The 20066-nt window shown below is 30.4% G+C and overlaps 1 protein-coding gene and 1 non-coding gene across 4 annotated transcripts in view; one reads left to right on the top strand and one right to left on the bottom strand.

Moving 5' to 3' along the window:
- The window catches only part of LOC111688368 (ankyrin repeat domain-containing protein 13D), a 6842-nt gene extending 4348 nt beyond the window's left edge, over nt 1-2494 (bottom strand). Inside the window, exons 1-6 of one of the 2 annotated variants that reach the window (XM_046955096.1) lie at nt 1972-2494; nt 1438-1570; nt 947-1117; nt 740-883; nt 355-671; nt 202-294 (exon numbers count right to left, since the gene is read on the bottom strand). In XM_046955096.1, coding sequence (XP_046811052.1) covers nt 202-294; nt 355-671; nt 740-883; nt 947-1117; nt 1438-1570; nt 1972-2070 — 957 coding nt within the window. In that variant the 5' untranslated portion in view covers nt 2071-2494. The remainder of the gene's footprint in view (nt 1-201; nt 295-354; nt 672-739; nt 884-946; nt 1118-1437; nt 1571-1971) is intronic. The other variant, XM_023450870.2, reaches the window with a different exon arrangement.
- Nucleotides 2495-3161: 667 nt separating this feature from the next.
- Nucleotides 3162-19321, top strand: LOC111688366. 2 transcript variants are annotated; one of them, XR_006941455.1, is made up of 4 exons: nt 3162-3453; nt 8680-8870; nt 15751-15787; nt 19089-19321. It is a non-coding gene; the product is annotated as an uncharacterized LOC111688366 (transcript). The 2 variants fall into 2 exon arrangements; XR_006941454.1 differs by having other exon boundaries at nt 18871-19321.
- Nucleotides 19322-20066: the final 745 nt, after the last annotated feature.

The raw sequence follows: 20066 nt of genomic DNA, 5'->3' as shown, positions 1-20066 counted from the left end.
TTCTAGTTCAGTTCTAGTTCAGTTCTAATTCAGTTCTAGTTCAGTTCTAGTTCAGTTCTAGTTCAGTTCTAGTTCAGTTCTAGTTCAGTTCTAGTTCTAGTTCAGTTCCAGTTCAGTTTTAGTTACGTTTTTGTTTAGTTCTAGTTCAGTTTTAATTCAGTTCTAGTTTAGTTCTAGTCCATTTATAGTTCATCTACTTACTTTTTCTCTTAACGATGCTAAATCTGGACTGGCTATATATTCATCTTCGGCTAAGCCTAAAAAGCTATGGAATGGTGTTCGGGAGGTTTTAGCCTAAAAATATAATACAAAAAATAAACAATTTTCCAAAGTTTGGCACGTTTCTATTATTACCTTGATTTGCTCTTCTGATAAATGATCCATTCTTGTTTTTGTTACAAACTCCACATTACTAGCCCCATAAACTTTACAATTATAACCATTTATAACTTCAGATTTTTCACTACGCCAACCCCATATGCCCGATTTATTACGTTCAAAACTGATTTTTTCCATTTCTATATTATTTGTTATGACCGGCGCATTAAGGCGCGCTCTTACCGATCCTATGGGTGGTGGTATGGCCACTATATCACCAATATCGGAGCTCATTTGTTCAACCATAACCTCATGGGTATCATGATCGATTTCAATCATGGTAGCACTATCCTCTGTGATAGAAAAAATAATGATAAATCATTTTACTTTTGCTCTTCAGACGTAAAAGTGTTTTACTTACTTAAACCTTTAAATATATACGAACGATTCCCTCGTTGCCAGGTGTTATTTTCAAAACCCAATAAGGTTGTATCTATTCTAACATTAGCACCACGTTTATACACTCTATAGGTATCACTAGGACAAAGGCGTGACATTAAAGGAACTACAATTTTTAACAGAATTAATAATTTTTCATACATTTTTTCATTTTACATTTTTCTCTTACCCCATGAAGTAAATTCCCATTTCATTTCTATATAAAAATCGGGAGCATCTAATAAATGTTGCAATAACTTTGGGACATGTGTAACTCTTTGCACATGACGTTGTAAATCACGTACTTCCAGTATGGCAGTTAATATTTCCTCATTACCTGAACAAACAGCTTCCTGGACAACTTGAAGTTAAATAGAAACGAAAATTGGCAATAAATATCACATATTCTTGTTAATGAAATGAAACTAATTTTATCGTGTTTTTAATATAGAAAAAGTGTATCTAACAACAACTATTCCATTGAAAAGTTCTTTACAAACTAAACAACTTTGTATAGAACGGTTTTTTTATAAATTAAGCATGTTTTCTATAGAAAAGCCAGAAAGAAATATAAAATACGCCCTTTCTAAGTTAGAAAAGTTTATTACAATATATGTAAACAAACATCTTTAAAGTAAATTATTATATTTACGTTCCCTTAGCAAAATAAATGTAACTTACTTGACCAACCCTCATGCTCATAGGTGGCACTACATTTGGCAGCTAAAAGATTTTTGACACATTGCAAATGTGCTAATTTTACCGCTAACATTAAAGGTGTACGGCCACGGGGATCGATTTTTTCCTTATCAATCTAGAACAAATAGAAGTTCAATATGAGTAAGTGGAAAGAAAAATACAAGCTTATCTTTAAATTTCAATTACTATACATTTGCTTTAGTATTAAATGGTAAACAATGCAATTGTTTAACAAACAAATATAGGTAATATATAATTAAATTAACTTCCAGCTACTAATGACAAATGTGTTAGGTTTGCCGTATAGGACACGTTTTTTTTTTTTTTTTTGAAGAGTGTCTTATTAATGCGGAAATATTGACCCGGAAACCTTATTTTTTTTTTTTTTGTTTTCTTCTCCTTTACAACTTGTTTTACACATTTTGCCACTTGACCCTTTCCTTAAATCGCCTTTATTTACTTTTAACTCTAGGGCCAATGGTCTCTTCCTTCTTCTTAATGTAAATTCCAACTTACTTTATCATTTTTAAGTAACTCCTTTAATTCCTCCACATTATTTTGCCAGATATGCCAGTGCAAGGGATATTCTTGTTTAATTTCTTCCAATGTTTTCATTTTTTTAGGAAATTAATTAAATTTTTTTTGTAGCAAAATTTCGTTTTTGCACCTTGTGGTCTTATTTTTAATTAGCAGGTTTCTTTTTTTTTAAGTTTCACTTGTCTATTTTTTTTACTTCTAATAATTTGTTTCAGCTGCGCAAACGTTAATTTTTCATTTGTTTTTATTTCTACTTTTGTTTTTGCGGTCTTCGACTGCCACTGCCCTTACTAGTAGTAATTTTATTTATGTTTTATTTACTGATGTGTGTTTTTGTTATTAGTTTATTGCATTTTTCGCCCAATTAAACTTTAATTTTCCAATTCCTTTTTATGTTTATGTTTGTCGGCCGCTTTATGTTGGCAAAATTCTTATTTGTTTTCTAATTTTCGTTGTCATTAACACAAAGTATACAGAGATGTCACTTTTGACATTTGAAAAAGTCTAAAATCAGCTTTTGTTTGATTTTGAAATTGTTTGGTGAGAAGAGGTATATAAAATACAGCTAAAAAAATCATTGAAATCGTTTTGTGCGAAAGAGACGTAAATAGCTATTTGCTCGTGACGTCTCTGTATACCCTGTGGTCATTAATGACAATGACACTTTCTGAGTCAGAGTACAAAGTCGTACTGAGCTGATGAGACTAAACGCCGTTACTATTAAAAAACCAATGGCGCTAAAATATATTTTACTTAAAATATCTCAAAAATTTCAGTTTTTTTAAGAACTTATTTATAAATACCGTTAAATATTAAAAGAAAATGGTTTATTTTTAAAATATTGCAATTATTACCATAACTAGCTGTTAAACAGATTTCTAACCGCCGTTAATTTCTTACACTTATGGTCGGCTTTGATATTTGCTATTCATGTACTTGGAAATTTATTAAATATTATTGAAATTATAAAATTTTTAAAAAAATATTTTCTTAAATTGTCGAAAAGTTTGAACTTATTTTACCGGCTATTTTACCGACATTTTCCTCAAAGCAGTTTAACTTTAATACTTTTTACTACAATACTGCCAAACTACACTGAACATACTGCACAAACACAAAAAATCAATCAAACAGCTGTCGGCAGAGTACATAACATAGAATAGCAACTCTGCTGTCAAAAAACTCATTATATTCACTAAATATAAGAAAATATCCATAAATTGGTAAAAATTTCTTTAGGAAAGCAAAAACAACTTTCGTGAGAGTTTCTATCCTAATATTTTTATTCTCAAAGTCTCGCTTCTATGTTGTGTTCTCCAAAGTCTTTCAGTTGCGGTATAATTATAATTAAATCTAGAGGTGGTGTAGGTTTTTTTTACTAAAATTTATAAAAAAAAAAGTTTTCTTTAAAAATTAAATTAAATATATAAAATTAGCAGTAATTCATGGTATATTTTGTAAGTAAGTATTATTATTTTTTTATATTTTACATCAAAAAATGTAAATAATGTGCAATGAAAATACTTTGTATCAGAAAAAAAAATTCCTACGCAATTCATGTAATTTTATAATAATGTAAAATAGGTTGTCTTTTGAAAATTATAGTATTTTGAGGAAATTTATAAGAAAAACAACAAAAAACTCAATGTTGTTTGTAATCTGAAAGTCAAGGTCAGTTACATTGAAAACAAAAATGTTTCTAAATTAATAATAAAAGAAAACTATATTAAATTGCATTTGTATATAATGTGGTGCTTGGTATTCTTTTCGGCAAAGAATAACAAACGACGGTTGCCTATTATACTTAATAGAGTTTTCTCGTGTAATTTATGTGATTCTTAAATTTTACCGGTTGTGTAAATAATCAATGAATTTGGCAATGATGTTCCTTTTATATTTTCAAAATTCAGGGTAGTCATAGAATTCAATTGTTAGCCAAACTAAGATCTTGTCTTAGGATAGACAAGTAATTTCATCTAAATTAACCTATGATCTTTATTTTGGATCTGCTGTTCTCTCTTGTTTAGGGATAAACTTAAAGAGTATCCTAAATTTCGTGAATGGAACCGGCTGGTTTAAATCTGGAAGTAGTGAGTAGTTCTTATGAGAAAATACTACTATCACTGCTTTGAATAGGGTACCGAAATAAGACGGACTTACGTGAACCACTTAAAGTTGTTGTCTAGTAAGATGGATTTTAGACTTCTTCCTCCTTATCTTCTGTGTGGAAACTTAAAATTTAAAAAAAAATATTTAGTGAGTCAGTATAGAATCGCACAACATATCTGATATACATCCAGGAGTATTTATTTAATGGGATTGCAAACGGGTTTTATTGAAATATGTCCAAATTGGCATGTTTTAAAAACATCGGAGCATTTTGATCCCAAGGCCGTTTAAGGGTTAATTAATTTTTTTCACTATTTATGTAAATATCGGTTGTTAATAAATAAATTTCTTAAATTTAGTGATAATCTACCAAAAAATGGAAACAATTTTGACTAGTTTCCATCAAAAATTGCAAATATTACAAAATTTGACCTTTGACCTTTAAAGTTTATGGGTTAATGGCGTCCGAATTGCATGGAACTCTGGATTTTTATTTAGAAATATGTGGACTAATAAATTTACAAAAGGTTCCATTTAAAATACACAACAATATAATAAAAAGGCTAATTTTGCAAAATATTATATAAAAATTTGTTTTTCTCGAAATCCGCTGAATTCAAATTGCAGGTACAGGCAACTATAAGAGGTATTGACCTAATTTGTTTACTGTTTTATTCCCTAATCTGTTGTCCATAAATCCCTATGATTTCTCCCAAAAATATTGAAATTTGTTTAACAAAGTATGAAAAAAAAACTAAAATTTGAATTTTGAAACGACCGTGTAAAATATCAAAAATTTTCGACCATAGCTGAGAACAGGTTTACGTTATTCTATAAGGACTAAAACTCCTATTCAAGTAACTACAGATGTATTTTAAGTAACACAATTGTTTTATTAGAATATTTTCAAAAATATGTTTATATTTTTATCACATTTCGAATTCAAGTGCTCTGAGACACGATAATGGCCTGGGGAATTTTTAATAACTTTTTCATTTTTCAACCAATTTTTGTGTTTTTTTATCTTTTTGTAACGCTAATTCTGTGTACATTACGATTCTTGGACAATAAAGTGCAAAACAAATTGTTTAATGACAAAACTTTTGTGAAAACTGAAAAAATTGCATATTTTCCCCTTGTAAATGCATCTTCAAACTTCAGAGCCGTTGTGGCACCAGTTAACGTAATCCTATTGACCTAATTTTTTGCACGACTTATTTAAACATATTGTTGCTCATAGTTCGTATATAGATTTTGAAAAAAAAAAATAAATCAGGAGTCCAATAGTTTTCCTTGGATACAAGTCGCCTCCCTTCGGCATTTAAAGATTTTGAAAGAGCACTCAGTGCGTTTTTTCTAATAATTCTTTGAATCATTTCATCTATTACTCTATTTTATATTTTTTAATGTTATTGATTAAACATTTCATAATTATATTTTATTGATTTACACTTGTTCTAGAAATCTAAACAAATGTTTCATATCGAAATTGCCTCATTATTATCCATTAAACATTTTAAAGCAAATAACATCATATTTTCACCCAATAAGGATATGATTTTTGCAAATCACAATTGAAAAATTCTTAACACTCTTCCTTTTAACAATAAAACAATAAATTCCAAAAATAATTAAAAAAATAAATTGAAAAAACCCAATGAAATTAAACGGAATTCTGAAGATGCAAAATACTTTATTGACATGCAAATTCTGAAGAAAAATAATAAAATGCAACAACAAATGCACCAAAATTTTATTTTTTAATATTTTTTCTAATTTTTCCCATTTTATACAATCTCTATTTTTAATTGGAAAACATATATTTACTTTTTACTTATTTTTTTCGAATTTTATTTATGAACAAAAAACAAAATTCTCTTAAAAAAAAGGTAGGCAAAAAACTTAGTTGATTCACTGTATGTATATACAACCTTCCTTCAAACTAACCACATAGTCTGTAGAGTTGTGTATAGTATGGGCTATAGTCCATTCTACAGTCATGTCTATAGTCTAGTCACTATTTTCTTCTATATAAAAAAATCAAATATAATACAATGTAATCATTTATTTTACCATTACGTAAACAAAGTACATATTTTTTTTTATTCTAAACTATTTAAAACTCATAATAAACAAACTCATAAAAAATCTTATTTTGCAAAAAACTTAAAAACAAATTAACAAATAAAATTCATTGTTGTCATAACATTTTCCGCTACAAAAACAATCAACAGTAATTATAATTCCATATTCCAATTTACAATACAAATAAAACTATTATACTTAGGACATATGCAAATATTTAGTTAATTTCTTGACAATTATAATTGTAAATATTGTATGGTTTCTATAATAACTTGTATTTTTTTTTCATTTACTGCTACTAGTTGTCAAATACTACTAAATCCTACATTAGCTACAAACGCATATTGTATATTCAAATTTATTTTTTGTTATTTCTATTTTGTACATTTATTTCTGTCTAATTAATTTTGAATATATTTGTACATCTGTTGAAACTACTATAAGGCGGGCGTTGTCATTAGCAATTAGTATATATTGGGGGGTTTTCTTTAGGACTTGTGGGAATTATTATGAGTAAGTTAGTTTCGTTTTTCTAGTTTTTATTTAATTTTTTACAATTTTATTTTAACATTTGTTTTGTGATATGTAAGTTCTCACGCTAAACAAAGTGGCAACTAGAAATTGAGTTTAAATATTTAATAAGGAACAATGTATGTTTGTTATATTAACTAATAGAGGAGCTGTTTTAACAATAATAACCGGTAACTTATCCTAATTATTAAGATTTAAATAATTAGTGCTTTATACAATAAGACGACTCAACACTGCCTTCTTATGACTTACAGGACAAGCTTTTTGTACATGGTCCATGTTCAAACTATTTACTCAAACAGAACAAGGAGATCCTTAGCGAATGAACGTGATCTAAGAGCCAATGGAAAAATGTTAAAAGATCAAAACTAGATTATAGACAATACTATAAACTAGACTATAGACTAAACTATAGACTAGACATGGCTGTAGACTAGATAATAGAATTGACTATAGACTACAATCTATACTAGACTGTAGACTTGGCTATAAACTAAACTAGCCTATAGACTACACTTTAGACTAGACTATAGACTAGACTATAGACTAGACTATAGACTAGACTATCGACTATACTATAGACTAAACTATAGACTAGACTATCGATAAGACTATAGACCAGAAAATAGACCGGACTATATAACTAGACTATAGACTGGACTATATACTAGACTATAGAATAGACTCTATACTAGACTGTAGACTTAGCAATAAACTAGACTATCCTATAGAATAGAAAATAGACCAGACTATAGAATAGACTATAGACTAGACTGTATACTAGACTATAGGCTAAACTATAGACTCAACTAAAGATTTGACAATGGCCTAGACTATAGAATAGACTAGACTAGACTGTAGACCATACTATAGACTAGACTATAGACTAGAGTATAGACTAGACTATAGCCTAAACTATAGACGACAGTATGGACTGGACTATAGAATAGACTATTGACTAAAGTATAGACTAGAGTATAGACTAGACTATAGACTAGACTATAGACTAGACTATAGACTAGACTATAGACTAGACTATAGACTAGACTATAGACTAGACTATAGACTAGACTATAGACTAGGCTATAGACTAGACTATAGACTAGGCTATAGACTAGACTATAGACTAGACTAAAGGCTAGACTATAGACTAGACTATAGACTAGACTATAGACTAGGCTATAAACTAGACTATAGACTCGACTATAGAATAGGCTATAGACTCGACTATAGACTAGGCTATTGACTATACTATAGACGAGACAATAGACTCGACTATAGACTAGACTATAGACTAGTATACTGGATTATGGACTAGAATATAGACTAGCCTATAGAGGACTATTGTGTAGTCCAGACTATAGACAAAGCTATAGACTAGATTTTAGACAAGACTAGAGATTTTACTATATACTAGTTTAATGTTTATCCATGGTTTGAATCATCAGACTATAGACCAGACTATATACTAGTTTATAGATTCGACTATTGACTAGAATATACCCAGATAATAGACTAGACAGTATACTAAACTATAGTGTAGGCTATAGGCTAGACTATAGACTGAACTGATTTTCTTGTATATAACTATGCTAAGTTGTCATGAAGACCTTTAATATTAAAATAAGGTTCGGTAAGATAATGGTTCATAATAGAAAATATATATAATTGCAATTTTGTTAGAATGCATCAAAAGGAAATGCTAATGAAATTATATTTATAGAATAAAAGTTAATACTATTGAAATAATTTGTGGTAAATTATCGAAGTTTTTTTTTCAATTTCTTTAATAGTCTTTAACCACAATTATGTAATATAACATTCTACTTTAAATCCATTACGTACATTTATCTATCAAACGTTTAAAACTTTTTTCCATTTTTTTTTTTTGTAATTGTAGTAGTTTCTAATTCAATTAAATATTAATTTTACTCATTTCAATTTCATTTTCTTTCTTTACAGATTTGTGGTTGTTTCTTTAATAGTAAATTACTATCAACGCTGTGACTTGAGTATTATTATATTGTGTGCTGTGTTGTGTTTGATTTGTTTATTATTTCAGTGTTATTAACAGAAAAAGGATTTAACAAGCACTAAAAATTAGGTGCAATTAAAAAAAGTATTATTTTCAGTTCCATTTTTTTATAATTTAGGTAATTTTTTTGATTTTATATATTTTTTTTGTTTTTTTGTAAAATTATCGAAAATAATGTGATAAGAAATTTAATACAAAAATATGAATTTATGATCTGACGTTTAGACATAAAAAATCGAGGATATTTAGTGAGCTATCAATACTATACATTATGTAGACTAAAGATATATCAAGGATCTTTAGTGATCCATTGATACACACTAACGAACCCTATGTAAAGATGAAATTCTGTGAAAATGTTATCATTATAGTACTGAAATAGATACATCAGAACTTGCAAATGAGCAAGGTGAAATCCGTAATTCAAATCTCTTCAAAACCAAACTCCCCCAGATACGTTAGAATATCAGCCATTTTTCAAATGAGAACAAGCGAAATAAATTTAAAATTAATCGAAATATCACTAACACAACAATGAAAACTTCACTGATTATTTTCCAGAAGACAAGTGTCAGTTTTTGAAGTGTTTTATCGGTTGTATGACTATAATTTCAATAAGAGACAGCGAAGCTAGAAGAAAAAAGAGTTGACATCCGAAATTCCAATCCTGGCGAATCAAAACTCTCTCAGTAAAACTAGAATGTCAAAAAAAAAGTGATAAGAAAAATTGAATAATCTAAATTTTACTCCTGGAGTTAGAATTAGTACTAGTCCACAGTACGATGGATCAGCAAACCAATTAAGAAATATGGCGTAGTCTCTCTAAACCTGAAGGAATACCAGTTGCATGTCTAAACTTTCAATAAGATACAGCAAGGTTAGTACACACTTGGGTTCATATCGCTGACCCCTTTGTGATACCTTCTACTCTAGCTTCGTATTCAAACCATCTTGTCGCACGAATAAAGGAATCTATCCTTCGGATGTCAGCTCCGAATAGGTGAGTTAAATCGTGCATGACAATGGCTCCTAGCAGATTCAACTATTCAATGATCCGCTAGTACAAGACACTGACAGAGGAAGTGTGCAGTACACTCTTCTTCCTACGGAATTCTTCACTAGGAAGATTTAGTCTTCTAGCATGGAGCCTAAAAGGTCTGTGGCAAGTCACCATTGCAATTAAGTTTCAAAGATTTGCTGTCGGAAACTGAATGAGGGCTCTTGATGGTCAAACGACGGCCACACGATTCTCTACAGGTAGCCTCAATCGACCGTCTGTGTTGTGCAGGCTTGGTATATTGCAGCTTGAAAGCAATATACCAACAAAAAGTTGTTGTTGTAACAGCTTAAAGTACACAATTTTTAATCCGGGGTTCTGTATTTAGTTGCATGCCAAGAAATTGGGCTACTTCAAAAGGGTTAGTCTATAAATTCATTGGACAAAGTGAAGGAGGGTGGACTGGACAGTTGAATATGTGGAGGGTATCATGGGGAACCTATTTACAAGCTGGGAATATATTAGGAACGGTACGGTCTATGTGGGACCAGTAGCCGTTGAGCCTGTTGCTCCATCATGCTGTAACCGGAAAAGCTGCTGTATACGAGATCCGATCTAAGGGATTTTGAACATAACTTCGTATGCTCTATTCGTATACATGAAGGTCCTTTCTGACATGCCTCGAGGGAGCTTTCAACTGTGTGATGTTAAAGTTGGGATGACTTCTCCGGTGACATCCCAGGAGGAACTGTTTAGTGGGCATGTCACTATGTTCTTTGACTCAGAGGACCTCCGTTTCCTCCTGTAGATGGTGCTCTGAGGTTATTTGCATTTTGACAGATTTGAATATTTCTCCACTGGTCTCATTTTGCGAAGGAGACTACACTGTGGAATGTTTCGCCATCTCATTTAGAGATATCATTCTATGACCAGGTTTGTTGTTGTATAGCCCTTAAGGTAGCTTGACTGTCGATTTAAATTCGAATTTCATTATTGTATATTCGATATAACCTGAGCCAGTTTGCAGCCCGTTTTAAGGCTGATAGTTGAGCCTGAAGTACACTACATTGAACAGGAAGTTTGAGAGAAACTTTAGATCCAGTGTGTGCAATATTAAAGCCACCTCCTACGCCATCTCAAGATTTAGAGCCATTGGTGAAGACCTGTTACAAACAATAATGAAGGATAAATTCTGTTTCATTTGGATCGTGTCAAATCGACACTGAAAAACTTCTATCAAAAAATGGTTTGGGAGTACAGTAATCAATGTTGCCTGGAATTGATCCCAGGCTGTAGATTATGGTAGAGTGGCCTGACTTAGTCATATGCCACAAACCGATTTTACTGAGTCTAATCGCTGAATTGATGGCAACCTCTTAAGCCATTAGATAAAAAGGTAACCTATTCATCATGGCAAAAAGGAGCCTTCGATAGAGTGGTACGAAGGCCACCTCTGATGATTAGCGCTGGTTCTATTTTCGTACGAACAATAAAAATGCTCATTAAATATTTTTTTACTGAAAAAAACAGTAATAAAATCTCTACAAATATATGGAAAAAGTCGTCATTACTATTACCATTATCTATCGATGGCTACCTATACCATTTAAAAATGTTTAAAATATAATTATGCGGTTATTTCATAAACATTAATTGCAAAATTATTTAAAACTTTAAATAATGAGTATTTAACATCATTATCTATCTTGAAGGTCTAACAACGCGATGGACTAGAGCCGTCTCATGAAATGAAAACTTTTTTGTAAATTTTACTATATGGCGAAAATATGAGCAATCAGCTGAGTCATCGACTAATGAAGACCAGATCACGTTTATTTACTGATACAACAATGCGGCTATATGCCTCCAAACTCTAAAGAAGCATTCCTGTAATTAAACTTTACCACCGTTTACCTAATAAAAACCTGAATTAAAAATATGGGTGGGGGAATAATATAAGGCTTTTTTGGAATAATGAAACGGTGGGTAGAACCACAAAAATCCTATGGGATGACACTGATGAGAATAAAACGAGAAATCTCCTCAAAATGAGCAAGTCTGAAGTTAGTATGATGATTCTGAGTGGACATGTATAGCATGAGGAGAGAACAGTAAAACTCTGTCAGGCATACGTCGAAGTTAGATCAAAGGAAATGATGTTATTCCGGAAATGACATTCATGACTTTCATGATAGGAAAATTCTTAGAAATTACGTCTAGGAAACCTAGTTTCTGAATTTTGAAAAATATTTTGTTTTTTTTTCATAAAAAGGAGCACACAACAGTGTATTCCTTCGGAATCTATCTATCTATCTATCTATCTATCTATCTATCTATCTATCTATCTATCTATCTATCTATCTATCTATCTATCTATCTATCTATCTATCTATCTATCTATCTATCTATCTATGTATCTATCTATCTATCTATCTATCTATCTATCTATCTATCTATCTATCTATCTATCTATCTATCTATCTATCTATCTATCTATCTATCTATCTATCTATCTATCTATCTATGGATCTAGAACCTGAACCAAATCTCGTCAAGGTTCTTTTTCACTTTCTACTGTTTATCAGTTCAAACATACCAACCAATGATCTAAACATCATTTATAACTTAAGGGTGACTAAGAAATGTACTGTTTTTGTTAATTTATTTTATAAATTACTAAAATTATAATGTTTTTTTATTGTACAAATTATTGCTCTCATTGAGCTCCACTATTACTCTTATCAAACAAATATGACTCTCGTTTAAATAAAAGTACTCACTTAATTTCCCATAGAAATGTGAAAAAAAAATAAGCACTCCTAAAGAAAAATATGCACATGTTGCCATTAAGTCTATAACGGTCGGTCTAGCGGGCAACACGTAGTCGTAATTTGAAAAATTAGAAAAATAATAAAATAAAAAGAATATTCAAATAAATGTAAACTAAAAAAATGTTAAAAATATAACAAAATTTATTTACAACCAAATGTAAATAGTTTAAATGACAATAATATGTTGAAAACAACAAAGAAATGCTTTTAAATAAATTATATATAGATAATTATATAGTTGTTGCAAATTATTTAAACTTTAAAAGAAAATCAGTTTAAGTTTACTAAAACAAATATCATAAGTTTATATAAGTCAATGCTGATCTCTAAATTTAGTTGCAAAAGTTTCATTTATGACTTAAACGTTTAATGCTTGTGACCACAGAATCAACACTATTACTTTAGTAGTTGTGCGCTTTATTATTATCGTTGTTGTTGTTGTCATTATACTTTGTCATCTGATCTTTGACAGTAAATAGTTAATTGAAATAAATAATTTAATTAATTAATTGTTGCATACAATTTCTTTGAATTAAGTTTTTGTGTAAAAAAAGAAATTTTGAATAAAGTAATAAATTCAATTTAATTTAGTGTAAATTGTTGCAGTAATAATTTATATAAATGTTTAACTGATAAACAATAGAAAGTGAAAATGAACTTTGATTTCATTACATAGTTTGAGGATTAAAGAAACTAATTATTCAAATAATAAGACAATTTAATATAGTTATGAAATTAATTAATTATTTAATTATATAGAACTTAATTATTGATTATAAATTAATAATTAGAAAAGTAGACTTCTTAAAACTATTTCGTTTGACGTAAAAGATCTTACTGATTATGGAATATATTAAACTTTATTCTAATCGTTCACGTATCATGCACTGATCGAGATTTCCAAAGAATTTTAAATGTGCAACGAACGTGAATAGGAAAAGTGTTTATGGCCAATAAAAGTGAAAATTTTGTTCCCTTGAAATTTTCATTTCGCTCGAAGGAAAAATTGTTATCGTGAACTTGTGAACAATTCATTCACAATAGTTGTTTTTGTATGGAACAGCTGCTTACAAAATTCCGTTAAAAAATTTCACAACAGGTGAATTTTTTTACGACAAATAAGATAATGAACGAAAAAAGTTAATATCTCGAACTTTTCGACAAGAATTTCTCTCGGCTGTAAGAAAGACAAGCCCCATCTATCGGTTGAATCCAAAAATCGAGAAATTTCGAGAAACTGAATAGACAAAGTGTTTATAATAGCTCGAACTTTTCGACCTGCTCTGACTTATCTCGGTTACACTGTAAGAAAGATTCAACCATCTATCGGTTGAATCCAAAGATCGAGAAATTTCGAGAAACTTGAGCTTTAATTTGCAACGAACATCTCGAACTTTACGACATGCTCTAACTTATCTCGGTTACACTGTAAGAAAGAGAATAATTGGTAGTTGTTGTCTAAACCCAATACACGAGCCCCATCTATCAGTTGAATCCAAACATCGAGAAATTTCGAGAAACTTCCAAAGAGTTTTAATTTGCAATAAACGTTAATAGGCAAAGTGCTTATAATATCTCGAACTTTACGACATGCTGTGACTTTTCTCGATTGCTCTGTAAGAATGAAAAGAGTTGGTTGTTATTTAAACCCAATAGACCATCCCCATCTATCGGTCGAATTCGAATGGTTGGTTGCTGTTGTTATTGTCTAAAGTCAGAGCCCAGCAATCGGCTGAGTCCAAACAGATTCAAGTTAAAGCTGAGTTGAATTTGTCCTGCAGCTTAAAAGTTGTTGAACTTTGTGTTTTCCTATGCAACATGCAGGAAAGAGATCTTGCCAATACCTCTCTATAACGGATTATAATTCCGTTAGGTAACCGAAAGTATCTTTGTCTTGTTCTGTAAGTGTGGGCTTTTGCCACATGCACGAAAGAGATCGCGCATGGTATTGTTTCATTTCGACTAATAAGTGTCTAAATTGGTGCATTCTTTGCATTCTTCTTCTCTTCGTTTGCAACGGTTGGGGAACGACCACCTAGCATAATACTATTAAGAATTGACGGAGTTTTCCACCGTTTTCTTTGGTGGATAGTATTTAAAGATATTTTATATAAGCTTCCATCATCTATCATCCATCGCTTTCATACAGACAATCTTTCTGACAAACCTCGCGAAGATTCTAATTCTGTTAGATGGTCAGTAGTATGGTAGCATGATATTGAGTTCCATAACCGAAAGTATCTTTGTATCGTTGTGTAGGTGTGAGCCTTTGGCATACGCAGTAAGGAAAACTTGAATGGTATCGGTTCATCTCGATCAATAAGTGTTTAAATGGGTACACCATTCCGATCTTATTTGTGACAATACCTCTCTAGTGCAACATGGTAGGATTCGTCCCCCTTTGTAACAGATGATGGACGACTTCCTAGCATAGTACTATATAGTATTGAGTTTTTCATTGTTTTCTTTGGTGGTTAGTATTTAAAGATTTTTGAAAGAGCTTTCACCATCGATCGTTATTCAGGTATTTTTGGACGTCGCTTTCATACAGACGAAGATCTTTTCAGACATGCCTTGAATGCGAGGTTGTCGTGTGGTTTCTAACTCTGTTAGATGATGGCTCAGGTGACCGCTACGATGAGAACCCAGTAGTAACAGCTTTAATAGCTTGTTCTTGTATATCATAACCGAAAGTATCTATGTCTCGTCATGAATGTGTTCTTCTGACAACGTTTAAATACTGACTGTTGCATTTTGAAAGAATTCTAGCTTCTCCCATTGTCTGTCGCTAAATTTAGGACTTCGAACTGTAATGGGTAGGTGTCGTAAAAGCGATGACAACATTTCGCTTTGCATATATTAATCCGTTCGAATTGATAAATTTTTTTGTTTAACTTTTTTGTACATCAACCTTAGAAAACTTATAAATGGCGGGTTAAATTGATAATAAAAATTTGTTTATAAGTAACATATTCATAAAAAATATTATATATTTTTTTGTTGTATTATATTTCTTATCACATGCGCGCAATTCTAAAATTTTCTGTCATTTATTTATTTTAACATGATAAAATTTTCTTCAATAATATTATTATATACATTGTTTTTGTTACATATTTTTCAATATTATTTATTATTAAAACAAAAAAATAATTGTTTTCTTTTTCTAGTTATGCTTTTTACGCGTAGACGGACTTTCATAAAAAGGTGATTGTCATTATTCAAATATTTATCTACTAATGTATCAAATTATTTGAATGTCTTTTTTTGTTAATTGCTATTTTATAAACAAGAATTAGTTCTAATTAGTTAAATATAAATTAATAACAATTTATAAACATTATGTTTGTTTTGGTTTTTAGTTTATATTAAAAATTTATATTAAACTTTTGTTAATGTGTTACCTATAGTCTAGACTTGTATCAGACTTTAGTTCGTATTATGAATATACAAAGTATTAGACTTTATACTAGACTATACCATAGCCTACAGCCTAGAATATAGACTGGACTATAGACTAGACTATAAACTTAACATTAGATTAGACTATAGTTTAGGCTACAGAATACACTATGGACTAGTTTATAGATCAGACAATATTTTAGACTATAGACTAGACTTTAGACTAGACTATAGACTAGACTAGACTATAGACTAGACTATAGACTAGACTATAGACTAGACTATAGACTAGACTATAGACTAGACTATAGACTACACTATAGCTGGACTGTAGACTATAGAGTATGCTATAGACTAGACTATAGCTGGACTGTAGACTATAGACTAGACTATAGACTAGACTATTGACTAGACTATAGACTAGACTATAGACTAGACTATTGACTAGACTATAGACTTGACTATAGACTAGACTAAGGAGTGAGATCGAAAAATTCTTAACATACATATATGTTTATAAAAAAGAAACCACTAAACTTACAGCTTTATTTTTTTTTTATTTGATTCAAATTATTATTACAATTTACAAAAAAAATATTTTTATAGTTTTAATCACTAGTGATGAAATTTTGAACCCTTTTAGGAAACCCTTCCATTAACGTTTTTGTAGTGCTTTCTGTCACTTTGCTCGAACATGTAGTCCATCTCGGTTTAAAATCTACCACACTTTTGGACACCTTTTTTGTACTCTTCAATTTTCTTTTAACAAGAGCCCAATATCTCACCACTGGCCTTAGCTCCGGGCAGTTTGGAGGATTTGCCTCTCTTGGTACAAATACCACATTATTGTTCTTGTACCACTCAAGGGCTTGTTTACCATAGTGACAGGATGCCAAGTCAGGCCAAAAATAAGTGGACATATTATGAAGTCTTATGAATGGAAGCAGCCTTTTTGTAAACATTCCTTGATGTAAATTTCGGCATTTATAGAGCCCGTTGTAACAAATGATTGGCTTCTTTTGCCGCAACTGCATATTGCTTGCCATACCAAAAACTTTCTGGGAAATTTTGTCTGCTTTTGGGTCCTAAACTTTTCTTCAACATTCCCTCGAGCATCAGCAACATAAAACTTTTGATTTGGAAGTTGCGAAAAATCTGCCAGAACATACGTTTCGTCATCCATTATGCAGCAAGAATATTTTTTTAAAAAACTTGACTTCAATTTCCGTGCTCTGTTTTTGGCCTCTAAATTTTTAGCAGCGTTCCTGTCAGGAACTTTTTGAGCCTTGTATGTTTTTAAACCTGCATTAGCTTTAACTTTTCGTACCAAACAGTCCGAGCACTGAGCTAACCGAGCTGCTTTCCTATCGTATGTGTTGGGAGCTCTTTTGAAAATGCGTTCTATTTTTTTGGCTTTAGAAACATCATGTGGACCATTCCTTCTACCTGAACCAGGTTTTCTATCAACTGACAAGTTCTCCCGGTACTGTTTAATAACATTGGAAACAGTTTGACGGCAGACCTTTGTATGCTTGGCCAACTTTTTGTAAGACCAAGTTGGGTTTAGTTGAAAATATTTAATAATTTCTGTACGCACTTTTTTCTGGTCACTCATTTTAATCAGATTAACAAAAAAATTAATATAATTGACATTACACATAATAACTGACATGTTTTTCAAAGGTAACTTGATCAAAAAAAAAAAAAAATCAAATAATACTTTGGTTGAAAAATGTAATGAAAAACGTGTGTTAAGAATTTTTCGATCTCACTCCTTATAATATACAATGTATTAGATTTTATACTAGACTATACCATAGCCTAGAGCCTAGAATATAGACTAGGCTATAGACTACACTATAAACTTAACCGTAGACTAGACTATAGTTTAGACTACAGAATACACTATGGACTAGATTATAGATCAGACAATATTTTAGACTATAGACTAGACTTTAGACGAGACTATAGACTAGACTAGACTATAGACTAGACTATAGACTAGACTATAGACTAGACTATAGACTAGACTATAGACTAGACTATAGACTAGACTATAGACTAGACTATAGACTAGACTATAGACTAGACTATAGACTAGACTATAGTCTATACTATAGACTAGACTATAGTCTAGACTATAGTCTAGACTATAGACTAGACTAAAGACTAGACTATAGAATAGACTATATACTATAGACAAGAATATAGACTAGACCATAGACTAGACTGTAGACTAGAATACAGACTAGATCATAGACTAGATTATTGACTATACTATAGACTAGACTATAGACTAGACTATAGACTAGACTATAGACTAGACTATAGACTAGACTATAGACTAGACTATTCACTAGACTATAGACTAGACTATAGACTTGACTATAGACTTGACTATAGACTAGACTATAGAGTAGACTATAGACTAGACTAAACTTTAGACTAGACTATAGACTAGACTTTAGACTATAGACTAGTCTAGATTATAGACATATCTAGACTACAGACTAGACTATGGACTAGACTTAATAATCTAGACTATTGATTAAACTGTAGACTAGAGTATAATCTAGACTATTGACTATACTGTAGACTAGAGTATAATCTAGACTATAGACTAAACTATAGAATACGCTTAAGACTGAGCCTTAGACTAGTTATAGGCTATACCATATTCCCGACTAGATTTATAATTTTAAAAATATTTTTAATTGAAATTTACTAATAATTTATATTACCTTTTTTTAACACTAATAAAACATAACAAATAAACCAAAACTACAATGATAATAATAATTATATATTTTTTATTATTCTTCTTTTTTATCTCTTCCCTGACAACATTGTATATTTTTGTTTTTTAATGAAAAAACATAATATTTTAGTTAAAAGAAAATTGTTACAAAAATTAGAGATGCAGTATTTACAAAAACACTCCAAAATTTAATTAAAGAAATTGCAACAATTAAACTAGTTTAAAGAAAAATATATAAAACATTTATTCAAAGCATTACCACTGTCATCATCATCATTATCATTATTAAAATAATGTTAGTTAATTTGCTCTGAAATTTTAAAACAAAGTGTTTTTTATGTGTTATAGCATCAATCACTCACTAATCAAATAATTAGAGGAAAGAAAAGCTGTGCTTTTTTTTAAATTATTATTGCTCGAAAATTAAAATTTTTAAATATAAAAATAAAAAAGTAAATTACAAAACGTACACGCTCTATTATGTATGAAAGTTATAGATTTTTAAATTCACTTTTTCGCGCCACAATCATTCCCGGAGTATTTATTATAATTTGGCTAACTGGGTTGTAAGTATTGCTCTCGCTCCCCTTAATTTTTATATTTCTGTTCTAATTCACCACTCACACTAAAAAAAGAAAACTAAGCTTTATCATCACATTTTTTTGTGCAAAATTTTGATTTATTTTTATAAAAAATTTTTGAAATTTTATCTAATATTTTATGTTTTTTATTATATTATTTTTCTCTTTATCAATCGCCTTTAAGTTGTAGATATTTTGTTCAATAAAATACAGTGTAGTGAAATAATATTCGTACACTTTTATTACATTAAATTTCAGAAAAATCGTCCAAAGATTCTGCAAGGACTTTGATTTTCGTGCAGATCATTCAATTCGTAACAATTTTTCAATAGACTGGACTAAAGACAAAACTATAGACTAGACTTGACTAGACTAGACTAGTTTAGATCATAGACTAGACTAAAGACAAGACTATAGACTACACTTGACTGTAGACTAGACTATAGACTAGACTATACCCTAGACTATAGACTAGACTCTAGACTAGACTATAAAATAGACAGCAGACTAAATTATTGACTAGACTATAGACTACACTATAGACTAGACTATAGACTTGACTATAGACTAGACAAGAAACTAGACTATGGACTAGACTATAGACTAGACTATACTATACTATAGACTAGACTAGACAATAGACTAGACTGTAGACTAGACTGTAGACTAGACTATAGACTAGACTATAGACTAGACTATAGACTAGACCATAGACTAGACTATAGACTAGACTATAGACAAGACT

The sequence above is a fragment of the Lucilia cuprina genome, chromosome 6 (assembly GCF_022045245.1).
Source record: "Lucilia cuprina isolate Lc7/37 chromosome 6, ASM2204524v1, whole genome shotgun sequence".
NCBI classification, from domain to species: domain Eukaryota; kingdom Metazoa; phylum Arthropoda; class Insecta; order Diptera; family Calliphoridae; genus Lucilia; species Lucilia cuprina.
The sequence above is the reverse complement of the archived record's forward strand: the minus strand, read 5'-3'. Positions and strand labels throughout refer to the sequence as shown.